Source organism: Hemibagrus wyckioides, linkage group LG08 (assembly GCF_019097595.1).
Source record: "Hemibagrus wyckioides isolate EC202008001 linkage group LG08, SWU_Hwy_1.0, whole genome shotgun sequence".
In the NCBI taxonomy this organism is placed as follows: Eukaryota; Metazoa; Chordata; class Actinopteri; order Siluriformes; family Bagridae; genus Hemibagrus; species Hemibagrus wyckioides.
The window spans coordinates 15,741,744-15,766,237 of NC_080717.1; the positions used below are offsets into that span (position 1 = coordinate 15,741,744).

The window sequence follows — 24,494 nt, forward strand, 5'->3', positions numbered from 1 at the left end:
TTAATTAATTAAACTATTTAATTAATATATGCATTAAAAATCTTATGTCCATGCTACAACATGGCCTTCATGAATAAACATACAACGAAAATGGTACACTCTAAGTCTTAAGAGTTCTTTGGTTGTCTCCATTAAAGGTTCTGTGTGGAACCCTATAATAGTTTTTTTCCCTGTTTGGAGTCTAGAAACACTAGCCATTATCAGGGGAACCCTTAAAAAATACCTGAAGGTTGTTTTTCATTCTAAGAGTGAATGTTAAATAGCTTGGGCATGCATTTTGTGTGAAATGCAATACAATTATATGACATTTTTAAACACTGTAACACCTGGTTATCTGGATAACTGTGCTTCACTCTGAGGTACAAAATCCAGAGGTGCAGGTAATCTGGACAAGGGTGCCAAATCTCTCTGCCAACTGGGACAAGAGTGCTACTCAGGGTGGAATTTGCCAAGATGCTGTAATTGCCAACAGAGTTATAGGCATAGGCAGTGCACCCTATCCCAGTGGACTGTCTGGCTTCACATGGAAAACCACAGCCAAGAAACAAACAATGGATTTGTTCCTTGTCAAAGCTCTTCCAGACATGGGTATACACATTACTCTCCCAGGCATATACATTACCAACAAGTGAGTTGCTCTCAGTGAGGATAACCATGAACTGGGGTGTTTCCATGAAAGGAAAGAGATTCAGTATCCAACTATGTGGTGTATCCACACAAACACGACAATGTATCAAAACCAGGAAGAAGAATTTGAGGGCCAGACAGACCTCACACAATTTTAGTTGCTGGTACACTCCATATTTGGCCCCATATTGTGCCTCCAGAGAGAGGACACTCAATGATGGGGCATGCTAAAGCAAGGATAGGTCTCTGTTTGTAGAGTGTGGAGTTTAGCCGGTTGATAACCCACTCCTAAAAGTCTTTTATTTTAACAGGCCCATGGGAACAACTGCTGCTGCTATAATCAGTGATTGTAATGTCTTCAACAGGAGTTAGTATTACAAATAAAGGCCTGCCTGGATCAGCTGGGCAAGCATGAAAATGTCTGTTTCTCATTGAGATAAGAGGAAAGATAGCATTTCCAATTACTCTAGCTTTACACCAATTAATTGTGTGGCCTGTTTCTATGTTAGGGAGGTTGCTGTAATGTTTAGCACCATAAGGTGTTTGAGGAGGTGGACATGTATTCTGTTATATAGTTGTGATAGCTTTCTTTTATTGAACATGGATGTTTACAACCGTCACATGGGTTAGTTTTAAATCTAAAATTAGGAGTTACTGTTGACTTCACCACACACTCAGCACAAGGGACGAAAATGCTTGAACATTCTGATAGACCTACGTGCTAGCTACAAAATAGAAATTTGTAACCACAGGCCCATTGGTCAAGTAGACATTGGTATATGTGGAAAAAATCTAAGTAGAAAGGCTGACAGGTGACCCTACCTTTGCGGAAAGATTGAGAGCCAGTGGAGGGAGACTACATTACAGCCCCAAGGTACAGTAGTGGTGTAGTTAACTTAACAGGCTCAACAGCGAGCAAGGGTATTATAATTAGGGAGACGCACACAATCGCATTAGCTATGCTTAGCCACAACTCTGCTACTCAGGAGACTGCAGGATTGTGAGACTGAGCTGAAGTGGGCCACTCTGCAGAGATTGAAGGGGAAATGGAGGGTAACTAACTCCAGCTCCATGCTAGTTGAGTGTAGCTAGTAGTAGTCAGAGAGGAATCAGTCAATGTTAGCAGCACTAGTTAACAGGCCTGCAGGTCACCAAATGGCAGATCAGAGTGCAGAGAGAGAGAGACACCAAAAGCTAGAGACTGTGAATTGTGCTGTAATGAGCAAAAAAACAGTTTCTTACTATTTGCTGACAGTGTAGTGGGTGACCACTAACAGTTCTGATTGGAGTATAAAACAATGGATGAAAAATTACACTTGCCACAACCAGAAACAGACAACAGGAGATAAGGTAGACAACAGGAGATAGGATACCTATAACCCCAATTGTATTTACAAGCTGTTCCAGTGAATATAATATGTCCTTCATATAATTGGGCATCACATTCAAACTCATGTTCAAAAGTAATCATACACCCCTCATCGATGAAATTATTCTGATGAAAAAAAAAAAGATCAGCTGTATGTTTTTTTGACATCTTGGTTTCTCATTGCGTAAGCCAAGGTCCACAAAGAGCTTACAGAACATATATAGTATGTCATTGTCAAATGACCAGATGAATCATGGAACACCATAAAGGCCATCATTAACAAGTGGAGAAAATATGGTACAAGAATGACACTATCAAGAACAAAATGTCCCTCCAAAACTGACAAAAGGACAAGAAGAAAACCTATCAGAGGGGCTGCCAAGACACCTACAGAAACATTAAATGAGCTGCAGGAATACCTGGCAAGTACTAGTCATGCCCTGCATGTGACAACAATCTCTTGTATTTGTCACATAACTGGGTTATGGCATAAAAAACCTCACTTAAAAAGCCTGTCTAACCCCCAAAAATTCTGCAAAAGGTGTTAGGGTCTAATGAGACCAAGGAATAACCTTTGTGCAGAATTCCAAAAATAACAAGACAGTTTATCACTCAAAGAACACTATAAGCACTGTAAAGCATAGTGATGGCAGCATTATGCTATGGGACTGCTTCTCTTCAGCTAGGACCAGGGCTCTAGTCAGGATAGAGGGAATCATGGATAGCTCCAAAAACATATCTATCACAAATTCTGCAGACATCCATCAGACAGCTGAAGATGAAGACATAATTCACCTTAAAGCACCCAACATGTCTTTTGTCAACAGCCCAGGTGGGTGGAGATGATGTAATGGTGTGGGGAATGTTTTCTTGGCACACTTCGGGCCAGTTAATGCCAATCAATTATAACTTAAATGGCACATCCCTTTGGATTATTGTTGCTGATCATGTGCAGCCCTGCATGGCAACGATTCACCCATCTTCCTAACTGCTACTTTCAGCATAATAATGTCAAAAATCATCTCAAACTAGTTTCATGAACATGATAATGAGTTCAGTGTTCTTCAGTGATCTATTCAGTCACCAGATCTGAATCCAAAGGAACACCTTCGGGATGTGGTAGAACAGGAGAAAGTGCAACTGAAAAATTTGCAGGAAATGCATAATGCAGTCATATCAACATAGACGAGAATCTCAAAGGAATGTTTCAAACATCTTGTGAAATCTATGTCACAAAGAAGTGAGGCTGTTTTGTGAGCAAAAGGGAAGCCCTACCCAGTATTAGTATAGTGGTCTTTATAAAGTGTTCAGTGAGTGTACATACAATAATATTTATAGTAAATACTATGTCATACATAGTATGACTTTGATGGAGTTTAAAGGAGATATCCAAACATTTATTCAACCTACCCTAGGAACACTGGGTGTGAAGCAGGACTACATTCTGGAAGAGACGCCAGTCCATCACAGAGCACCACGCACACACACAGTCACACTGTGCATCAATCTATTGCTGTGTTCCACTTACATCTGTATTAGGAATTTGGAATGCTCTTCCATGTTCCTCTTTTGTTAGCAACAATCTACCAAATTAATGCTATCGATTTAACGATATGACGATATAACGATTTATATGTATGAATGTTGATTGATCTAAGGCAAATAGAAGTATACACAGCATAACTCATTTAAAATGAGAGAAGTGCTACTTTATTTACTGTTTACGCTGTGAGCAGCCATATTGATTTGAGATCACTTGCTGAACTCAGGTCTCCACACACTAAGGATTAAACCAAGATCTCTGAATGCTAAGTGTGAATGCAAAGGAAGTTGCTTAGCAGGCAAAATGTAAATGCAAAACCATCAACAGTGAGGGCCAAACCACTTCTTTAAAAAAAAATCAATTGCTTTTGTGTTATAAGGTTAGTTAACTGAAAATGAAACAATGTTGTGATCACAAGAATGTCCAATCAAAAGTGACTTTTCATGTCTGGGATGATTAAGATTATTATCACGATTGTGTAGCTGCTGCCTATTGTTCCAAAAGAGGGAGAGCCAGCTGGCACAGAATAGATGGACAAAAATACTCTCGCCAAGGGATTTCGGGACTGTCCACATCAATGCTGCTTCATAAATGAAGAACAGTTGGGTTTTTTTGCTGCTTCAGATTTGCTTTTGAACTAAGTCCTTGATTAATCAAATCTTGATTAATGAACACACAATTCTAACTGATCTTCAATCTTTTATTTTTATATTGTTTTATATCCCAAATTATGTGCTATCCACTGTGTGTCCTCAGTAAACACCCCCATTTGTTTACTCTTTTTTTCTCTGATTTTTGTCCCAGTTGCTGTACACATACTGCCACGGATGGGATCCTCCTGAGTGTGACATCACCTGCCTACACTCTTACTAAAGCGGCATCAACCTGATGACAATCCCTGGCACGGGCACAACCCAGAGGGGGGGTACAAAGATGTTTCACAGGCAGGGCATCAGAGCGGCAAACAATAAGAAGCTAGATAGACAAATGAACAGAAATCAAGACAGACAGACAGACAGACAGACAGATAGACAGATAGATAGATAGATAGATAGATAGATAGATAGATAGATAGATAGATAGATAGATAGATAGATAGATAGATCCTGAAGAAAATATCTATTGCTGAAGAAAGAAAACAAACTACAAAGAAAAGTTATGTAATTAATTTAAAACTCTCTGAATTATTCTACATTTTACCTTATACTTAGACTGCAAAACGTTGAAAAACTCCCAGTAACATTGTTAGGCCATTCGTGCCACAATAAAACTTCCTTGCTCTTTTCGACTGGAGCCACAATGGTTTACTTTCCCCGCATGTGACTGCTTTGTGAACTCTATAGGCAACCCCGCGGTGACAATAAAATGCTTCGCTTCTTCTGCGTTCCGTGAAGGTTCAAGTGTTTATAACGTCGTGAGGGAAAAAAGGTAGTTGGGAAGGGAAAAGATTTAGTAATGGCAATTAAGAGATAGGATTCTTGACTGAAAGGTCCCAGAGGCCAGAGATACTCATTCTACGGGCGGCTACCCTAAAACAGTTTAAAAAGGGGGTTGTACCTTAGAAATAAGGTATATAGCCTATTAGGGATATTTGCCAAGGTCGTCCACACAAGCTTACTTTATGACATTGTTGATCTTTTAATTGGACAAACCGGGAACACTTTACTGCTCCATGTTAAGAAAAATGCCGTAATGACCCCGTGACCAGTGCTCTAATTCACAGTGTTTGAACATTAAATAAAAATACCTGAGTGAATGCTTTGCTGCTTGTAAAGTTCAAGCATGCTCTATCCGCCCAAGGACAGTGCGGAACAGTTTAGGAGCTGAATACATTTCCTAAAGTTGCATATCTGAACGAACAAACAGCTCTGAATTGTAATACTTTGCCGACTGGTGCACAGGAGACAAAGAGGTGTTTAAAAAAAAATGATTCACCCTCTGTCTACTGGTCTAAAACCCTTCACATTTAACCGATGTTGCCGCCTTCATTACTTTGGTGTGGAGGATGTGGTGTGAGATTCGCTTCTGTGTTTAACGACATAAAGAGGCGTAAACTATGGAGGCAGAAGCGCCAGGCTGACGTCACGCGTCCAAGAGTCGCCCGCCGTGTGCACGGCGTCTCTGCGTAAAGACTCACCGACAAAGAAAGCAAAGGTTTCGGCCGACAATGTGGGTGGACAGGGCGTGAAACTACTATCATCTTCGGTTTTGAATGAAAGAAAGAAAACATAGATTGAACAAAAAGAGAGCCCCCTTCCATTTCAACTGCGTTGTTAGGACAACGGGAACCATCCCTCAGATGATTAGTTCCACTTCAAAAGAATTTACTTTCCGGCGCAGGATAAACGTCCCCCTTTTGTGTCGGGACACAGTTTTCAGAACGAAAAGAAGAATTGTCTGTTTGGTCGGTCTGTTTATTTTTGTTCACCGTACAATTGTATTAAATAAACAGAAGAGTCGCCACAATGGCCTAGCAGATCATAAACATGTGGATAAATTGAAACAAAATAAAACGCAAACACAAAAGTATGTAAATAGAGGCCTACATGTGTTAAGTCAAATATGGTGCTGTTAAATCAAATAAGAGTTTTTTCGAAGTGTGCAATAACTACTAAAACAAACCAATTCACCAGAATGACAGCCTGAGATTAGAGGACATAGTAATCTCTAGAGTGAGCTCATGGTTGATTACAGGATAGTGTCCTCAGTAAGTGTTGTCCAGAGTGTTACACCTTTCTTCCAGTCACAGACAGTGACACTATTCATTTCCCACTGACCCATATTAATGCGCACTTTTTGGTGCCTCTACACAAAACTAGGTTTGGCAGTTCAACCATACGAGCGCACAACTCCTTAAACGCCCTTTACAACCAAAGACATATAAATAACAAGACACTGCTGTCAATTAACTTTAATTTGTTGCTCTTTTTATTGAACAGAGGGTCATGCGTATAAACATACGGAAATATGGGACATCTGGCATGATTTTGCACTGATTGGAGCAGTTGTGTGCAGAGGCTTTCCCTCTAAAGTGCAGATACTCGGAGACCAAATGATGTGATGTGATGTTGCTGAATTACTTCAGCAGTTGTAGCAGGTGTAGTAAACATTACTTAGGCACTTCATGGAGGGATCAAGACTTTTGAAAATGTCATTTAATTTCAGTATAAATGAGATCCCTGCATTAATCTTTTCTTAACAGCGCAGATGAATTAAGAGAACAGTTTAGAAGGAAAAACTTTTTAATACCGCAACAGTCTCCTGCCTATTAATTAGAGCCAAAAAACCCTAAAATGTTTTATGCTCCTTGGGTTATAGAATCTAATCAATCTTGCAAGGTCCCCTCTTGAGTGGCGGACTAAATGAGGTGTAAAAGGAAAAAAGGCGGGGGAGTATTCAAAGAGAAGCGCAGTGGATCCGAAATCACAAGTAGCACAGTCAATGATATATTGATGTATGTAAGAGAGCTTAAAAATCTAATGCTAGACGTGTGACTGAACATTGCCTTAGTGACAATGAAATAACCCTGATGTAGTCATTTCATTCAGGATCAAATAAGGTGTGATGTTTACATTTGAGGAATACTCAGCTAGGACATGTACATTTCAACTGTAACTAATAATAGAGAATCCAATTGTATTCCTTACAGGCAAGCACTGAAATACAAAGCTAGGCACAGATCTGATATATAGGTCACTGGGAATTCTAAAAATAAATCAGTGTGTGAGAGAAACAAAAAAAAATCACAGAATGGAAAAGAAAACAAAGTAAAATATGCAGTGCTTAATAAAGCTCTAAAGAATTCAGTTAAGGAAATTATTTTGGAAGAATAATTGAATAGAAGCTTAATTTCCACTCTTTGAATTGATTGAGTGAAAACATATCCAAGCTGGAGTAGGCCTAATTATATCCAACCCATATTTGTCCTACAAAATTAGATCTTTAAAGGTACTAGATAAAACAAGAAATAATACTTTATTATAAAAATTGATTATAATGCTTTCCACCCAAAACTAATCATTGTGGATATAAATAGACTATACTGGTTAAGCTATTTTATATGTATTCCTATGATAATAGAGCATTTGGTCTTCATAATGGACTGCAATTCCTAACCATCTGCTTATAAAAAATGCATAATTAACTAAACCCTCCTTTCTTTCACATGGACTCCTCCCACATGAAATCATTCCACCAATCTGAAAGAGGGGCTTCAGTGTCCATATAACTGTCTAGTCAAAGCAGATTTCGGCAGCAAAGAACAATATTTTCATGAGGCATGATATTCTTTTGTTTCTTTTTTGACCTCCTTTCAGTCATAGATGCAATTGCATAACTGTTTGACTTATGTGATAGTGAAGACACTAAGCAGAACATTCACAACAACTGCAATTCAGAATTATGTTAATTTAGAACAAATGGGATAAATCAGCTATTTAGGCAATAAATACCTCAACTTTACTGCCCTCTAATAACAGACCAAATATATTTCAAGAAATACATCCTATTGTTTAATGAAGCAAGGTTTTGTCTCTTGATAGCCAGGGATTTATGTAATTCTGCTACGCTGTTGAATGATTCAAGATAGCATGGCAGCTATGTTGTCTTCGTAATGGCCTTTATTTGCAAAAGAACAGCTTATGTCAGGTGAGCACACAGATCTGGTCTTTTTAAACTATCATGTTCTTTTACAATAAACCTGCATCTACCAAATTAAGTGAATAAGATATTTAGTGGTACACAAATTGCATAATGAATTATGGTCAGGACATTACAAATACTTTTAAAAAGAAACTGGATATTTTGCTTCACATTGTCAAATTTCCACTGGAAGGATTATTTAGCTTAAATAATATAAAAAAATGTTGATTATTTAAAAGATAAAGGAAAATTCCAATGATTTATCGCTCTCTCCCAGGGCTTATATTACCTGTACTGCTCCGAGTCTGAGTGTAGAATGAAAACCAATATTCAGATTACTATATGAAAACCTTCAATGGATAACATTACAAGAGGTTGGATATATGGCTGGCTTTATTTTATAGATATTACAAATTGTCTGTTTAGCAAGTGAACTGCAGTGGAAAGATGCCTTCGGAACAAGTACAAGAAGATTTGGTCTATTTTACTCCTGTATTTAGCTGTGTTCCTCAGAGTGAAGGGTCAGCACCAAACTAAATCCAATTTATCCCAACGATTAATGGCATGGCCTTTAAACCACATATCATAGAGAGCTTACTCAGACTGTAATAAAAAGGGCCTAGAGACAAATTCTGAGTTTCACTTCACTCCTTCTACATCCACATGAGTACCTATCACAGTAGTTTCTCGCCCCAGGTGTAAGTGTAATGCTAAAAGGTTAAGAGTTAGACACACTACAGCAATGTTCGCTTTTCAGAACCACTGCAGGCCAGACCCCCACACACCTGCACCACTCACATGCACCAAAAGCATACATGGCTGTGTAAAGTATACATGATTTCAGTCATTGCTAAGAGGAAGTCTGAAAGTGTTGACAGACACACTCAGAGGATGGATATCACTAGGGGAAGTGATTAGATGCCATCCTTCCTTTAGATGTTGAGTTTACAGGTTTGATTACACAACCCCCTTGGGATACATGCAGTTACATATAAAATTAAGCACCCACAATTACACAGTACTTTCAAAAGATCAGAGCAATCCCTGATTCAATCACAGTCTCAGAGACAGTGTTGAGGAGAGGAAAAATAAAACAATAGGCATCTGAGGATTTCTTGACCTTCTTTGTTTAGTTGAAATGTTGCTATTCTTTATACTTCTGAAACAAAGGCATTTTATTTCATTCTGTAAGTATTCTGTAGAATTATGAAATTATAAATGAACTATTCATAATGCTGTAAATTGTAAATTACTATAAGAAATATACATGCAGATTACTCTGCTCCAGTGCAATCACGTTCTCCCCCTCCACCCGTTTTAGCACGTTCAGCTGGCCTCCAGCACACATGAGGTCTGCCAGCATGCACTTGCCAAGGCATAGAGGACACTGAACTGTTCTTTAATGAAAATGATCTGGAGGGAAGATCAGAGAAAAGGATTTATGGCAGTGGTCACCCATCTGAAAGCATGGCATACTCAAAGTTAGCCCCTTTCAAACAGAGTGCATCCAAGTTAACCTCCTCTTCACACACAATCAGGAAAAGGATTTACATTGCTCCTTGTAATTCTGTGTCTAATGTCAACTTAGCTGAGTTTTCATACCCAACCTGTTGCAGCATCCTGCCACAAGATCACATGTGAGGACAACAAGGTAGGAGTGCAAGTTGACTGCTTAACACATTTCACCTACAGCCCTGAAGAGACATGATCAAAACCTGTCATATATGTCCTATGTAAGGCATGGATATCAAACACTGAAAAAGTTGGCACAATGTCCACGAGAGTAAATAGGAAAACAAAAATGTATAAAAGGTCAAAATGAATAGGAAACAGGGGCAAAAATACAAAAGAAAAAGAAAACACAGATATTGCATGGTTTGACAACAGAGCTAAACATTCCCTCGAATGAATAGGCTACTTTTTTAATAATCTGCCTCCGGCTGAGCTACACAGGGAACTGGCACCAGGACTAACACAAGAAAACCGACCTATTGGTGAAGATGAGAGAAAATGTTATCAAGCCTGGGCTGAGGCACACTAAACAGCTCTCATTTGTCATTTTGGCTGTAAAATAGATTCCATATCCATACAGACATTTTTCCTTCACTCCTAAAATGTGCAGTGATTTACAAATGAATACGTATACAGCTGATACATTAAAAAAAAAAAAAGTCTTAATTACCTGTTGTGTTTTTCTGATGAAACCAGAGACATATGCAAGAATAATTACCTCACACAGATTACATGGCATTCAATGAGACAACACTTTAATCGAGTTGCAGTTCTCACTACTGTTCTACATTTCATCTCTTTGATGGGCTCATTACAATCTCACCTCTAAAATCAATTTGCCAGCATCACTAGCATCATTCTCATTACCCACAGTTAGCATCAGACGGATGCGAGATTTCAAAGCGGCACATAGCCCGTTTGGAAATAGATAAATGAAAACTACACTAATGGTGTGGTTGTGCAGCGATTTGGGAAGTCTAAGCTTAGATGCAACTATATAAGGCATGAAAGGTCTCAAGTTTGGATGATGTGTTTGTATAAGTGTAAGACTAAGCGTGGGTGGGTGGGTGCACACACGTGCACATGCATTTTTGTGTGTGTGTGTGTGCACTTGTGATATTGTGATAAAGTGATATTGAAAATTATCTGGTGGAAAACAGGAAAGAACAAGGCAAGCTTTCAAGAGTAGAGTTTCAGAAAGCATGTGGGCTGTGGCTTAGAACTTCCACCTGCTACAGGACCACACTAAATAAACACACAGATTAAGGGGCCAATGTGAGAGATGCAAGGATGGGAGTGATGTGAGTAGCCAGGAGTGCAGAACGGCACAGAGATGAGAGAGGGGAATGGTGAGCTCCACCAGAAAGGAGGTTGGGCAGTCATGGATAAAATAAATCTCCAGCCAGAGAGCACCAACACCAATAGCTTGACCTGGGAATGCTAGAGAGAAAGCTGGAATCCAATTAAAATAGTACCCCATCAACCTATATAGCTACCACTCCCTCCTCAAGCTGATGCAACTTCACACAGCTTCTGATAGATGAGTGCTTTTTTGATGCAGTCAAAAAGCAAAGGGTGTGGAGATCTCTAAAGCTACTTGCACTTGAACTGTACGTGTCAGTAATGATATATCACTGTCACGGTGACACTAAAACCTTTCCAAAACAACAGGGAGGATGCACCATGTTGTGTAGAGGAAAAGACTGGGTCGTAAGAGTCACATGCATATAATTTAGCCAAAATCAGCAACTGGATGTATTCAGTCAAGTCAAAAATGACATAAAAAATGAGACATGGTTGTGGTTGGGCAGCCATTTATGGACCATTGCAATAGATTTACCATTTGGGAGATACAAAGCAAACGTTTTCAGAAAATATAAAGTGGGCATTCAATTATGTGAAGTGAAAGAGGATAAATCTCATTTGGGTTTGTACACACACAGTGTCTATGTTTTCGTAGCACCAGAAAGTTAGATCTATAGGTTATATCTATAGGTTGATATTGTAGCAATACCAATATCTGCGGAAATCTTCAGGAAGTAAAAAGGACAGGTTTAAAAATAAAACTACCTTGGTAACATATTGGTATGATAATTTTATTAAAAATATGCCATACATGCCATGAAATGCCATAATTGTAATATTGATATTAATATTGTGGAAAAATAAACTTTTTAAAGTTTAATGGTAGATTATTTGTTCATTTAAAAAAGAAAAAATACTAATTTCTACTTTGTTTTAATAAAAAAGAATTTTAAAGACTCTATACCTTTATAACTATAGTGAAATTATAATATCTATGTGGAGTATATCAAATTACAACCATACAAACAGACACTCCAATGATGTATACTTACATAATATAGCTGCTCTCTGAAAATACTGAAATGATTTTTAGTTTTATTACCAATCACTTTACCCGTTCATGAGGCTTTCACTGGCTAAAACGGTGTTCACTTTACAAGCTGGGTGTCTGATCATGTAGGTGTTATTTTTATTTTACCTTGTTCAATCAAATATCACAGCTATGAAATATACAGAAGCGACAATTCACGAGAATACAAAGTCTACAATGTATAGTGAGTGTACTATATGTCTCTTGAGTACACTCATGGTCTCAAGCAAAGTAACTCAAACTACAAATGAATGAGATGCCCATTATATCTGATAGTGCTGGAAACAGATGGTTTAAGTAATTGAATACTTTTTTTCATATCTTTTCTTAACCCAAAGTTTATGGTTAGACACACATATAAGTGTAATTGAGCTAGGCTTACAAATCAATTGGTAATTATTGCAAAGCACACCTTTAAGGAATTATGTGTTGTATTCACTGTGCATTTTTATGCTGACATAAGTATTGATGCGGCAAAAAACATAGAGGCCTAGAAATATTCTCCTCTTATAGCTAGACTTATATTATCTTAGGATTTTGGTAAAAAGCGAGTCTCAGATTTCTGTTGGCAAAATATATTTATGGCTTCTGAGCCAAGACTGTGAATATTGGTGCTGAGTAAAGTTGCACGGATCAGAAGGCCGAATTATCCACATGGATAAAAATATGTACATATTACATTAAATGTAAAAAAATAAAAGAAAAAGAAAAAAAATATATAAAAAAGACCTAATTTTCCACCATCATTAAAACATATTTTGGAAGACTGGAATTCCATCCCTCCAGTTCCAGAAAGGTTTTATGCCATTTTTTTCCAATTATATATTAAATCTGCCGCATCAAGTCTTTTAGCAAACATATGCATGTTCAAATACTGACTGGAGTTATTTCCACAGGAAACCAATATTCTATGTTTTGATGTCTGCAACTAAATGCATATTTTTAGTTTACTAAATTCTTCTTTTTCTGCATTCTTTCCTAATGCAAAATGGTTTCTGATTTATTATATTACCTACAATTAATGGCCACTTATATACCTATTATCTATTATATAAACCTATGTCTAGGTCTGAAGACAAATAGAAACTAGCGTGTTCTTACATTTGCAAACTCATAATTATTTACACAATTTAAATGGAATTTATTATGTGTATGGTTAGAGTTAGCATCCTGCAAGAGCTTGAGTTAGCATTCATACCTCTTGTTGCAATCCAAAATGAGATCCAATCAATCACCCCCATTCATTAGATTTCAAACAAATGTCTCATTAATGGCTCATAAGTCAGAGTAAAAAATATACTTGTCAAAGTCAGCAGAAACCCTTGTCAAGTCATTAAAATAGGGATGACAAACACTTATTGCCTCACCTCCCAAAACTAAAATATTTGTACTAAAATGTCTATCTAAGGATGCTACATTCAATATATTGAAATAATGATTGTAATACGCAAACCGAGGCAGTAATGAACATTCAAGGTTTAAACAGTCTACCTTGAACATAAAATGCTCATTTGAGTGAAGGAATATTTGCCAAAGTATTTAAGAGCAGACAAACCAACTTTCCAGCAACTCACCCCTTCCAGTGTAGTATTACTGGACTACTTCCACAACAGCTGCTTTAAGCCATATGGCAGAACTCATTTTTTATCTTTACAGTAAGTTAATATAAAAACCCTGTTCCTACCAGTTAATACATTAATCATAGATATGTGACTTAAATTTGTACAAGGAACAAATTAGTTGAAACACTTTGTTAATTACTTAATGAGTTGAGCATAGTCCATTAAACCAGCACACATTAAGCTCTAATGGCCAACCTAGTAACTATTTAGTGCAGCACATTCGTAGACAATTTACAGACGATTAGCCATATTATAGCTGGGCTAATGTCTAAAACCACACTAGATGTGGTACTTACAGTTTCCCTAGGCAATGCCATTTCCTTTCCAGTGAACCCAAGGTGTACATGACTTATGCACCAGGATTTGCCTTTCAGTACCTGTTAGTACAGGTCATCTAGGATGATCTCTGTACATCTGACTGTTTTGGAAGACAGAAGTCAAAGGTGTTTAGAAACATTTTCTAGGTTCTTAGTGTGCAATTAGTTCAACTTTTGTTTAATTAAACATGTTATATTTAGTTTCGAATAACTTCAGTGTTGGTCATTTTTGGACAGTAAGCTACTGTTCCGATCAAAAAGGTTAACTGATTGCTTCTGTCAGAAAGACTTGATTTTCGTGCAATTCAAATCGCTTCCATGAAATGTTAATTTATAAATAGATATCTACTTGTGAGGTAAAACAAAAACAAAACATTGAATGTAACTCTTAACTCCAACACCACCATGTTTTCTTCAAGAATGGGTGAATTTAATCACACTCAACCTGATCAAAGGGAATAAAGACACTTTAATGTTGAATACTGAATGCACAATTAATTGTACAGTAGTCTATATACAGTGACATTTTATACATGTATATATGTATATATATATATATATATATATATATATATATATATATATATATATATATACACAAAGGGAAGGGACGGGAAGGGAAGGGAAGCAAAGGCCTCTTGTCTTCTCTCTCTGTTCTCTGAAATTAACACAGGCTGAATATTTTCACAACAAAAAAGCAAGAACTTGGCCACTCGGGGTTAATGACAACAGAGCGAATAATTTTACTTTCCCTTAGAAATGTGCATGAATTAACATTGATGGGTTTTACAAACACTGTATTATCAAAGATGAGTCAGAAAACACAGAAATACAAGAGTAAAATGTTCTTGTTGCAGTTTTAAGCACAGTAGGCCTCAACGTCTTCCCACATCATCTTGTCTCTAATTTAACCGCTTTGAAATTACGCAGCTATGTAGTTTTATCATTTCTATATACATAAATATACACTGATGACCAATATATTAGAGTATGTTGGTCGTAAGTGTATTTTCATTTGAGGAATCTCAACAGCACAATGTATTTTATAATCATATTTTCAGTTAAAGAATATCACCAGCACAATCAGCCTTCAGCCATGAACTGTTAAGCCAAACCATAAATAGGACATAGAGAAATGCATCGAAAAGAAAAAATTAAAAAATCTTTTCAAATGAAAAGTCTAAATTACACAACCTGTCCAGTGCCAATATGATTACTTCTCTTTGCCGCCATCATGAACAATCATTAATCATTGTTACACGGTTTAGACGAGAAAGGCTGGGCGCCGCTGTGGCATGTGTACCAGCCGTTTACAATGCTTTTTTGGAATGGAGAGTTTGATGCAAAATTCCTGTGGGTAGGGGCAAAAGTGGGACTTGCTTGGCTACACGCGTACTGCGCTGTTTCGCCTCTGTAACTACCCCGGTGCAGCAACAGAGGATCCAAAAGCGATTGCGGCCTGTGCGCCGTATAGTCCAAACTGCTGTCAAAAGTGTGATGAAAGCGTGACCTCACAGTCTCGGGGGAGTCCTGAGAGGGGGCAGGCGGCAAGGTCCGCGTCACCGCCGCAGGGGATGATGGGACTTGCTCTCCCGCCACCTCGGGAGACCCAGGCTCACCGTCCTCGCCCGGTTTGGCCGTGTCGGCCTTGCAATGGAGCTTCATGTGTTTGCGCAGCGAGCTCGGGTGCGTGTAACATTTCTCACAGCCTCTGACCTTGCACATGTACGGCTTGTCGCTCGAGTGGACGTGTGAATGCTTCTTCCGGTCGCTGCTGTTTGCAAACCGCCGGTTGCAGCCCTCAAACTCGCATTTGAACGGTTTCTCACCTAAAGGAGGGGAAAAATGAACCTCGAGTTATGGGTGAGGTCAAGGCACTCCTCATCACGTCTGAGTGCTGTAACAAACGGGCTGAAGGATAATTTGGACAGGACTATTTGTTGAATCAAATGAAGTCTATCCCTCATTAAGTCTCCATTGCGCCACGAGAAGATGGAGTGTGTTTGGGTCTTTTTTTTTCCTTCCAAGCCTAACACGTAGTCCTATAGCCAAACAACGCAAGTGACTCATTTATACTCTGCAGTGACAATAGTTTATAAAATAATAAGTAAAATTAATTAAGCTTTATAATTACAATTCATTATTTTCTTTTTTAAAGACATTTTAGAAGTACCACAATTTTGAAGGATCTGGTTAAAATTAGAGAACACACAAGAATTACACACAATCTTCTGCGATAACGCCCTTCTGTTTCAGCTTCTCGACGCATAATAACCTTAAATAACATGTAAACGACATAATTATATAACCATGTAAAATTTCGAAGTAGCTCAGACTGACTGTACGCTAAAGGAAATTGGGAAATATATATTCATACAAAGCCTATAAACCACAAAAAATGGATGTTGATGCGTGGATTGTTTATTTAGCAAATTGTATTGCTAAATTGGATTGGCCGACGCAAATAAAAATGTAAGGTTACACGAATTATATGACGTCAGCTCTAGGTGAGGCCCACTGGATTGCTGAGTTTAAATCGTGCTGTGAGCGCGCATTTAGTCCTACTGGGGCTTCAGCTGGCCACTGCGTCAGCGCTACGTCACACCTCTCCGGTGTCCCAGGCTTTATTTATTTATTTCACTGCCATAATGAGAGGCACCCAAACAACTGCCTCTAACAGCTGATTTCATTTTTACCACTAAAGCTACTGCTTTAACTGCACTGGCAACTAAAAGAGATAACATCAGCCTAATGAGTAACAACAAATATTTATCGAACGTACATTAATAATGGTTCAAAAAATAGGACATAAAATTTAAGGACAAGTGCTGAGTAATTTCGTTTGGTGGAAAATAATGGGTTAACAGGATAACAATCACAGACTGAATAAAGCATTTTCTGGACCTTTAAAACCTTTAAAAGATGCGTCTATAGTTAATAAATAATTATAAATTAAGGTGCATGTATACAATATTTATTGATTAAATAAATTAAATTTGTTGACCAATCTCTCAAGCAACAGAACTAGTAAATTTTATATAAAAAACTTGACTAAAATTATAACTTAAATAATTATGTGTTTTCGTGAGTCTGGCAAAACTAAACACACAAATATGTCAATTCGATTATTATTATTATTATTATTATTATTATTATTATTATTATTATTATTATTATTATTATTATTAATTTACTAACCTGTGTGGGTTCTCTTGTGAATCTTGAGGTTTTCGGATCTGGCGAAAACTTTTTCACATCCATGAAAAGGACAGGGAAAGGGCTTTTCTCCCGTGTGCACTCTGACGTGGTTGACCAGCTTGTATTTGGCTTTAAATGGCTTTCTGTCCCTGGGACAATTATCCCAGTGGCACACATAGTCAGAATGCTCAGGTCCCCCGACATGCTCGATCGTCACATGTGTGACAAGTTCATACATAGTCCCAAAAGTCCTGGAACATGGCAGCTTGCCAGCGCCTTCTTGGCCGTCACTCCACTTGCACACCAACTCGTGTGTTAAAGTCTGTCTGGAGCACCTGAGGAATGCATCACCCCCTCCTCGCTGCATGGCCATGTTCAGGGGCTTATAAAGCCCCAGAAACTGAGTAACAAGCTGTTGGCTGTTGGCCCGAGGGCCGCTGTGGGTTTGTCCGTATGGATGCGCCCTTGAGAGGTACTCTCCTGGAAGACCCAGCATCACCTGACCATTTAGGTCTCGGCTGGCATCGACAGAGCTGTGGGCCTGCTCCGGATACGTGGTAAAGAAAGCATGACTTCGTCCATCCCTGTAGCCGTGGAGGTCACGGTACCTTCCAATAGCGCCATGTTGGTTAGGTCTTGGTGCCAGTTGGTCTGTAACTGGTGGCATGCCTGGTCCTGACAGGTTTGTCCCAATGATAATGCCTCTAGGGCTGGCGTCTAGGCGATGGCTGGTGTATCCCGCGTCTGGAAAGTGAGGCAACGAGTGGTCCACATAAGCGGTGGCCCTTGTCTCGGGGTAGTCTAGCAAATTGTGCGAGGGGCAGAGTTTTAAGGAAGTGCCAGTGGGGTGCCCCATGTGCTCCCCTGCCAAAGGTGGCAGCACCATACTGGGTTCAGTATTGCTCTCTCCAGGGTTTACGCAAGACGGAGGGCAGCCACTAAACCTTGAAAGGGTTGTCATGATTTTGTGGTTGTTGTTGTTGTTGTTGTTGCTGTAAGTGTGCAACCGCTCAAGATTTACCGACTAATTGTGTCCCCATTGCACCGCCATGTATCATCTGCACGTGCCGGTCTTGGCTGTCAACCTCGCGGTCCCATGAAGCGGACGCAAGTTCGTGAAAGTTGGTGCGCGTCCCATGCCTTTCACTTCACCCTCTTGATTTGTGGCAATAACCGTGGTAGTAAAATGCTCCGAACCAGGCCGGGCTGCAATATAAAAGCACAGCGGGCAAACCTGGTTTTGAAAAAAGGGCGTTCAGGGATTGGTCGGAATGCCCGATGATTGACAGCGACTGGGTTTGTTTTAAAAGGGACACGCAGGCGTTTCACCGCACGACTCCGTTTTCAATCTTGCAGTAAAAAATGCTTTGATATCTGCCGCTTTTGCTCTGACAAATATTGTTGGCTCTTTCGGCTTCAGAGCGTCAGATTACAACTTACAAAAACATCTCAGAATGGAACTGAGACATTCAACTACAGACATTAGCCTATTCAGACGGGCTTGTGCTAAGATTTTAGACCCGAATAAGCATTTTAAAATTAAAATGCTCGGTGATTATTCACTTTTTACATTTTTACGTTTGGATAGACTACACTTTCCAGAACGCATCTATTCAAATGTTTTGCTCAAAAACATGATCCCAATATGCTTATAATCATTTGTGAAACTTCAGACCTGGTCTTATATGATAAGTCAAAGTGAAAATGTTTGAGCTACACTATACTTGGCAGAAGTTCATAACAAGAGACAATATAATGACACTTATTTAATTTTCCAGGTGTTTTTTTTTTACTGCTGACAGCGGAACCCAAAGGGTTTGGACATTTTGCCTTGGATTTTTTTTTCCAATTCACAGCGCATCAGTGACGTCACACAAATGGTGACACCGACGAGACTTTGCCGTCTCCCATCGGGAAATATAGACGAAACATAAGCCTAATTAATTATTCTTTAAGGGACACTGGTTTTGTATCACAACCATCGCGAGTAAAAATGATCTTAAATGACCGAATTCTTCACCTCAGTAGGTGACAGTTTGCAGAAAAACACTACACTCTCAAGGTTTTTTGACAAATAAAGCTCCTGAAACGCCCCCGTCACATTGATCATGCCAGGAATAATATTTAGTCATCTGATTTACTCAGAGCGCGCACCGATACCCAGTGCTAATTTGTGTGTGTGTGTGTGTGTGTGTGCTTTTTCCCCTCAATGTCACAGACCAGCAATCCGTCTAAGGGACGATGCAGGGCTTGGAATAGAATTGTGTTGAGCTATTTAAGGGGAAAACGTTTTCTCTGTAACTGCAAAGTGTATACCTATTCATAAACCTCACATCTATCATAATCCATCATCACTGCTCTACTTTTCTCTATTACTTTAAATAGGCTACAAATAAAATTATGATGTTAATCTAACAGGGCTAGATGTCTCAAGTCATGTAAGGTTATTTCAGGTTCTCGAATAACGCACTTTATATTCCAGTAACTAAAGTAATTACGAGATAATTTCACCTGTAAGAATTAAATTAACAAGCGGGAGATGATATTTTCATGCCCGGGTCTCCCGTAATGGGCCTTTTAACAGCGACTATGAACTATAAAACAAGCCTTAAGATTGAACGTTTCGTTAAAAAAAAATACATGCATGTTTGATAAAATATTTCACTTTTTTTTTTACATTTCACACAAAATTTGTCTAGAATACCTGCAACTGTGTTACAGCTGGATTATGTTCACAAAGCGCCGTTAAATGTGATATTTATAATGTATGTGAGCGTAGATAGTTTTTTCGTTATCTGTGTACGGACAAGTTCATGAGATGTCATAGTGACATAATGAGAGATCAAGATGCATGTGGATTTTTTTTAAGTTAATCCTAGTCCAATCTGGCTGCAATTAACAAATTCAGAGACAACTGCAAGTTGCAAAATTGCAATGTTTTATTGCATTACTCTGTAACTTTCTTTACACTTGTCTGATGCATTGATTTTGTGGTGCACTTTATTTTGTTGAGTTGTTTGTCACTCTACATTGCTTAGTCTCAGCATTGTCGCACCTTTTACTTATACTCATTACCATTGTCCAAGCCCAGATAATATTGTGGATGTGTAGGGTATGTATGTGTATTATATTTCTATTACGTATGTATGAAAGCGGAAGAAAGAGAATAAGGTACTTGTATATTATTTGACGCATGCCAAATAAATACAACAATTTAAGTATGTGTTTAGATAAATAAGATCAAACGCGTGCGTTATCTGTCATGTTCACAAAGTACCTTATCCATTCCTAAAAACCTTAAAACTTTACAAATTGCACATTCAGGTGTTTTAGCGCAGACTGGCTTATAGCGACAGAGAGTGCAGTGTATGTCTGTGAGTTCCACCTGTTCCGCCATTTAATCAAGACAGCCAATCCCCTTAAGTGTGAGATGTATATTAGACTATACGTTCACAGCACGTATTAGTTTTAAACATGTGTGTGTGTAATGACAAACATGTTCATTAGTCATTTCCAAAGAAATCATTTATTTCTCTTTTCATCGCGGATAGCAAGTGAGTTATGGGCCCATATGTCACAGTGGAGTGGTGGCGATTAAATCATCTTAATCTGCCGACTTAAGTTTACAACGTAACCTTAACGAGAATGAGCGTGATACAGTTGAGCTAGGCTTGTCCCAAGCCTGAAATACCACAAGCATTATATATGGACTATTTAGAGGAAGGTCCCAAATGCCATGAAAGCCTTTATTGTGTCTCATTATAGTTGGGCCATTTTTGGCTCACAGTGCGCTTGCCATTGCCATGACTACCCTGACCCATGAGTGTCTAAACGCAAACAAATTTGCCTCAGATTTTTTTTTCTATAATACGCCTGTGTATGTAACCTGTAAAAGTTAAAATGAGGGCGCAAACTAAAAGGTCATATTCTTCAAAACGGTGACAACCGGGCGTGTCATAACTATTCAGACTAATGGGGCACGTGTCCCCTCACCCTTTGAACCCTGTAATATTTGGTAGTATTTGTTTTTAATAGTTCAGCTGCAATAGCACAGTAGATACGCCGTTGATCTGCATAACACGACACCCTAACCCCATCTCACACCCTATTACATACGGTTATTAAAAACAAATTGCGTCTTATAACGTTTTCTAACCAAATGACTAGTAAGTAGGCATTATTTTGAGTATCCTAAAAATCTCACAGTGTGTGAACTGATAACGAGAAGGAATATCTATTAAATGTCATATGTTTCCGGTCAGTGTAGATCCATTAAGTGCTTATTGGTGGGTTGTTGCTATTAGTTATTTTACCAGTAAGATTAGTTTGTTAACTAGAGAGTTAAATGACCGATGTTCATCCTGGGTGGCGGTAAAGCCAGAATGAATGCTGTAGTACAGAATCATCAGTTAAAAATGAATGCTGTAGTTTTAGGGGGGCATGCTAGTGATTATCGGTTAGCATTATAGAGTGCGCGGCTGAAAACAACTCCAGCAAAATGACAAATGTAATACGCGTAATATAGATAAAATTGAAAAATTATATGACATTGATATAAACTTTTTAATTGCTGGATTACTGGGCATGGCACATTATATTATTAAGTAAAAAAATACTAAAAACAAGGAAGAAGTTTAGCAGAAATTGGCTATGGGCTAAATATTAAATCAAGATAAGCAGGATAACTGAAGGAGTGAGATAGGTCATATATAAAGTCAAAACATTTGGTGAGCAATTCGTTAAGCCTCGTATAGACTCGAGCAAAAACACGAGCAGCATACGAATACCGGCTACTGTTGATCCTAGTTCATAGGTCACAAAAACACAGGAATTAAAGAGTAATAAAAGAGTTTATTAATTGGTAAAGAAATTAACTAAAAAAAGCAAAGGGGAACAACATAAACCTGACCTATTTCATTGATGTATTTGCAAAAGACCAATAAATATGGCTATAAGCATTACCTAACCTATAGTCTTATGCGCATGCCCATAATAAGCATGATCAGGGCAATGGGGAGCCCCAGGCCACACAATTAACATATAAAAATAACATTTAATCAGACTTAGCAATAATAATAATAATAATAATAATAATAATAATAATAATAATAATAATAATAATAATAATAATATGAAGAAGAAGAAGAAAGAAAGAAAGAAAGAAAGAAAGAAAGAAAGAAAGAAAGAAAGAAAGAAAGACACGAACATTTATATAATTAAATAACCACCGATTTTTTATTGATTTTATTTTAGTGGTTTCTTTTATTAAAATAATGTACTACAATAATGAATACTAAATGTTATTATTATTATTATTATTATTATTATTATTATTATTATTATTATTATTATTATTATTTGAAGAAGAAGAAGAAGAAGAAGAAGAAGAAGAAGAAGAAGAAATTTTTACATAGGGACAAAGTTGATTTTTTTTAACATTTTTTTCACATGAGCATGTAGACCATGTATGGTAAACTGTGAAATGTATGGGTAATATGTTTCAAAACAGGTGAAACTGGGTAGTGCGTTTTGGCTTATCTGGTGTATCTTATATTTATAAAGAGAACAAAGTCTACATATATTTGATTAATATGAGGTAAGAGAAAAAACATTAAAGGCCAGTATAATAAGCAGTAACCAGAAATAAAAAGTTACTGTCTGTCACATAAATCTCTCTGTTATGTGTGTGTGTGTGTGTGTGTGTGTGTGTGTGTGTGGTGTGCGTGTGTGTGTGTGTGTGTGTTTCGGGGGGGGGGGTCGCGGAGGTGGGGAGGATAAGAAGAAGAAGAGTAGGAAGAAGAAGAAGAAGAAGAAGAAGAGGGAGGAGGAGGAGGGATTTAAGAGAGATTAAACTGAGCGGAAGGAGGATGTTGTGCTAGCTATATTGATATACGCACAGGACATACTTACTTGCCTATTTAAATAATAATTTACTAACAATAATTAAAATAAACTATTTTACTAGAATTATTTTTATTTTAAATTACAACTCAGCCTGCAATTTCCACTTAAGGTGTAGTATTTGTATATTAGGATGATAATTGTGTTTTTGTTCTGATTGTATCGTACCAAGAATGTACCAAGAAAAAAATCCTAACAGAAGTAAATGATTATGGTTAATAAATTCTTATTTTATGTAAATTAAAATTATACCATATATAATACCCCACTTTATTTTTTTCAACAAATACTTTTTGCTAATATTATACCTAGGGGATTGAACACAGATATCTACACATTAACTACAGATAACTTTCACATCTTCCACAATATCACAAAAAATGACTCACCTTCAAATCTAATTTGGCTACCCTGTTCTTTCTTGAAAATAGTGTGTTGCGTGCGAATAGACGAAGAACTACGGCAGAATGAGAGACTGATTTGAAGATTTTTTCTTTTTAAAGATCTCTAAAATCCAAAAATGTGAGCGGCTTTTGGAGACAGACTGAGGAGGGGGGGGAGAATGTGAAAAGGCTTGGCGTTATAAAGCGCTGCTTGAAGCACTCAACGCGTCTCTGAACTTGATCAGATTTTGTGTCCTGCAGCGTGTCAGCAGCAACCCTGTGAAACTCGCTGAATAGCACGGTTTTCTGGCAGAGCAGAAAAAAACTCTGTACATATTACAATTACTGCCATCTTTCTTTCTGTCTTTTTCCCTGCGTCCTGCGGCCTGTGCTGCTTAAATCGCCCCATTTCCATGAAAAGCTCCAAGAAAGATAAAATTCGGAACACTGCCAGAAAGTAATTAAATAGTAATGTGTAGATAGATAGATAGATAGATAGATAGATAGATAGATAGATAGATAGATAGATAGATAGATAGATAAAGTAGATAGATAAAGTAGATAGATAAAGTAAAATTAAACTGAAAATAAAATTAAAATATTGAGTATTAACTAGATTGCTAAAAAAAACTTGATTGCCAGTGTAGTGAGGCTATATTTGTTTTTATTGAGTGTGTAAACTCCTGCATCTTTTGCCAGGGTAAAAACTAGTTAAAGGCGAAACCTGTATATTCCGCGTAGTCAATACGTGCAAAATGTTATGTAGTAGTGTCGAATTTGTGGTTGTATTAAGTGTTCCACCCCCCCAAACAAAACAGCACCAAACACTGGAGCACTGGGTATTTCTGCAAGTCTGGCGAGCTGAGAACTGGAAATAAACAATGCTCCTGAAAATAAACCGAAATAATGCCGCGCTGATTTACCTGCAAATAACAGCAAAACTGGCCAATCACATTTAACCGCTGAAACCAACCGCTATTTTCAAT

At 37.9% G+C, this 24,494-nt stretch overlaps 1 protein-coding gene across 1 annotated transcript; it reads right to left on the minus strand.

Moving 5' to 3' along the window:
• Positions 1 to 14,639: 14,639 nt before the first annotated feature.
• On the minus strand, positions 14,640 to 18,396 carry zic6 (zic family member 6). The gene is made up of 2 exons (XM_058396454.1): positions 17,225 to 18,396; positions 14,640 to 15,855 (listed from the first exon to the last, which is right to left on the minus strand). Exons 1-2 carry the CDS (start codon positions 18,183 to 18,185, stop codon positions 15,272 to 15,274), a joined length of 1,545 nt encoding a protein of 514 aa, XP_058252437.1. The 5' UTR covers positions 18,186 to 18,396; the 3' UTR covers positions 14,640 to 15,271.
• Between the last annotated feature and the right edge of the window lie 6,098 nt (positions 18,397 to 24,494).

Excerpts from the sequence above, each read along its gene's own strand:
- zic6 (XM_058396454.1), bottom strand. The coding sequence starts at position 18,185 with ATGACAACCCTTTCAAGGTTTAGTGGCTGCCCTCCGTCTTGCGTAAAC. Across the intron at positions 15,856-17,224 it reads TCACAAGAGAACCCACACAG|GTGAGAAACCGTTCAAATGC; the intron begins GTTAGTAAATTA and ends CCCCTCCTTTAG.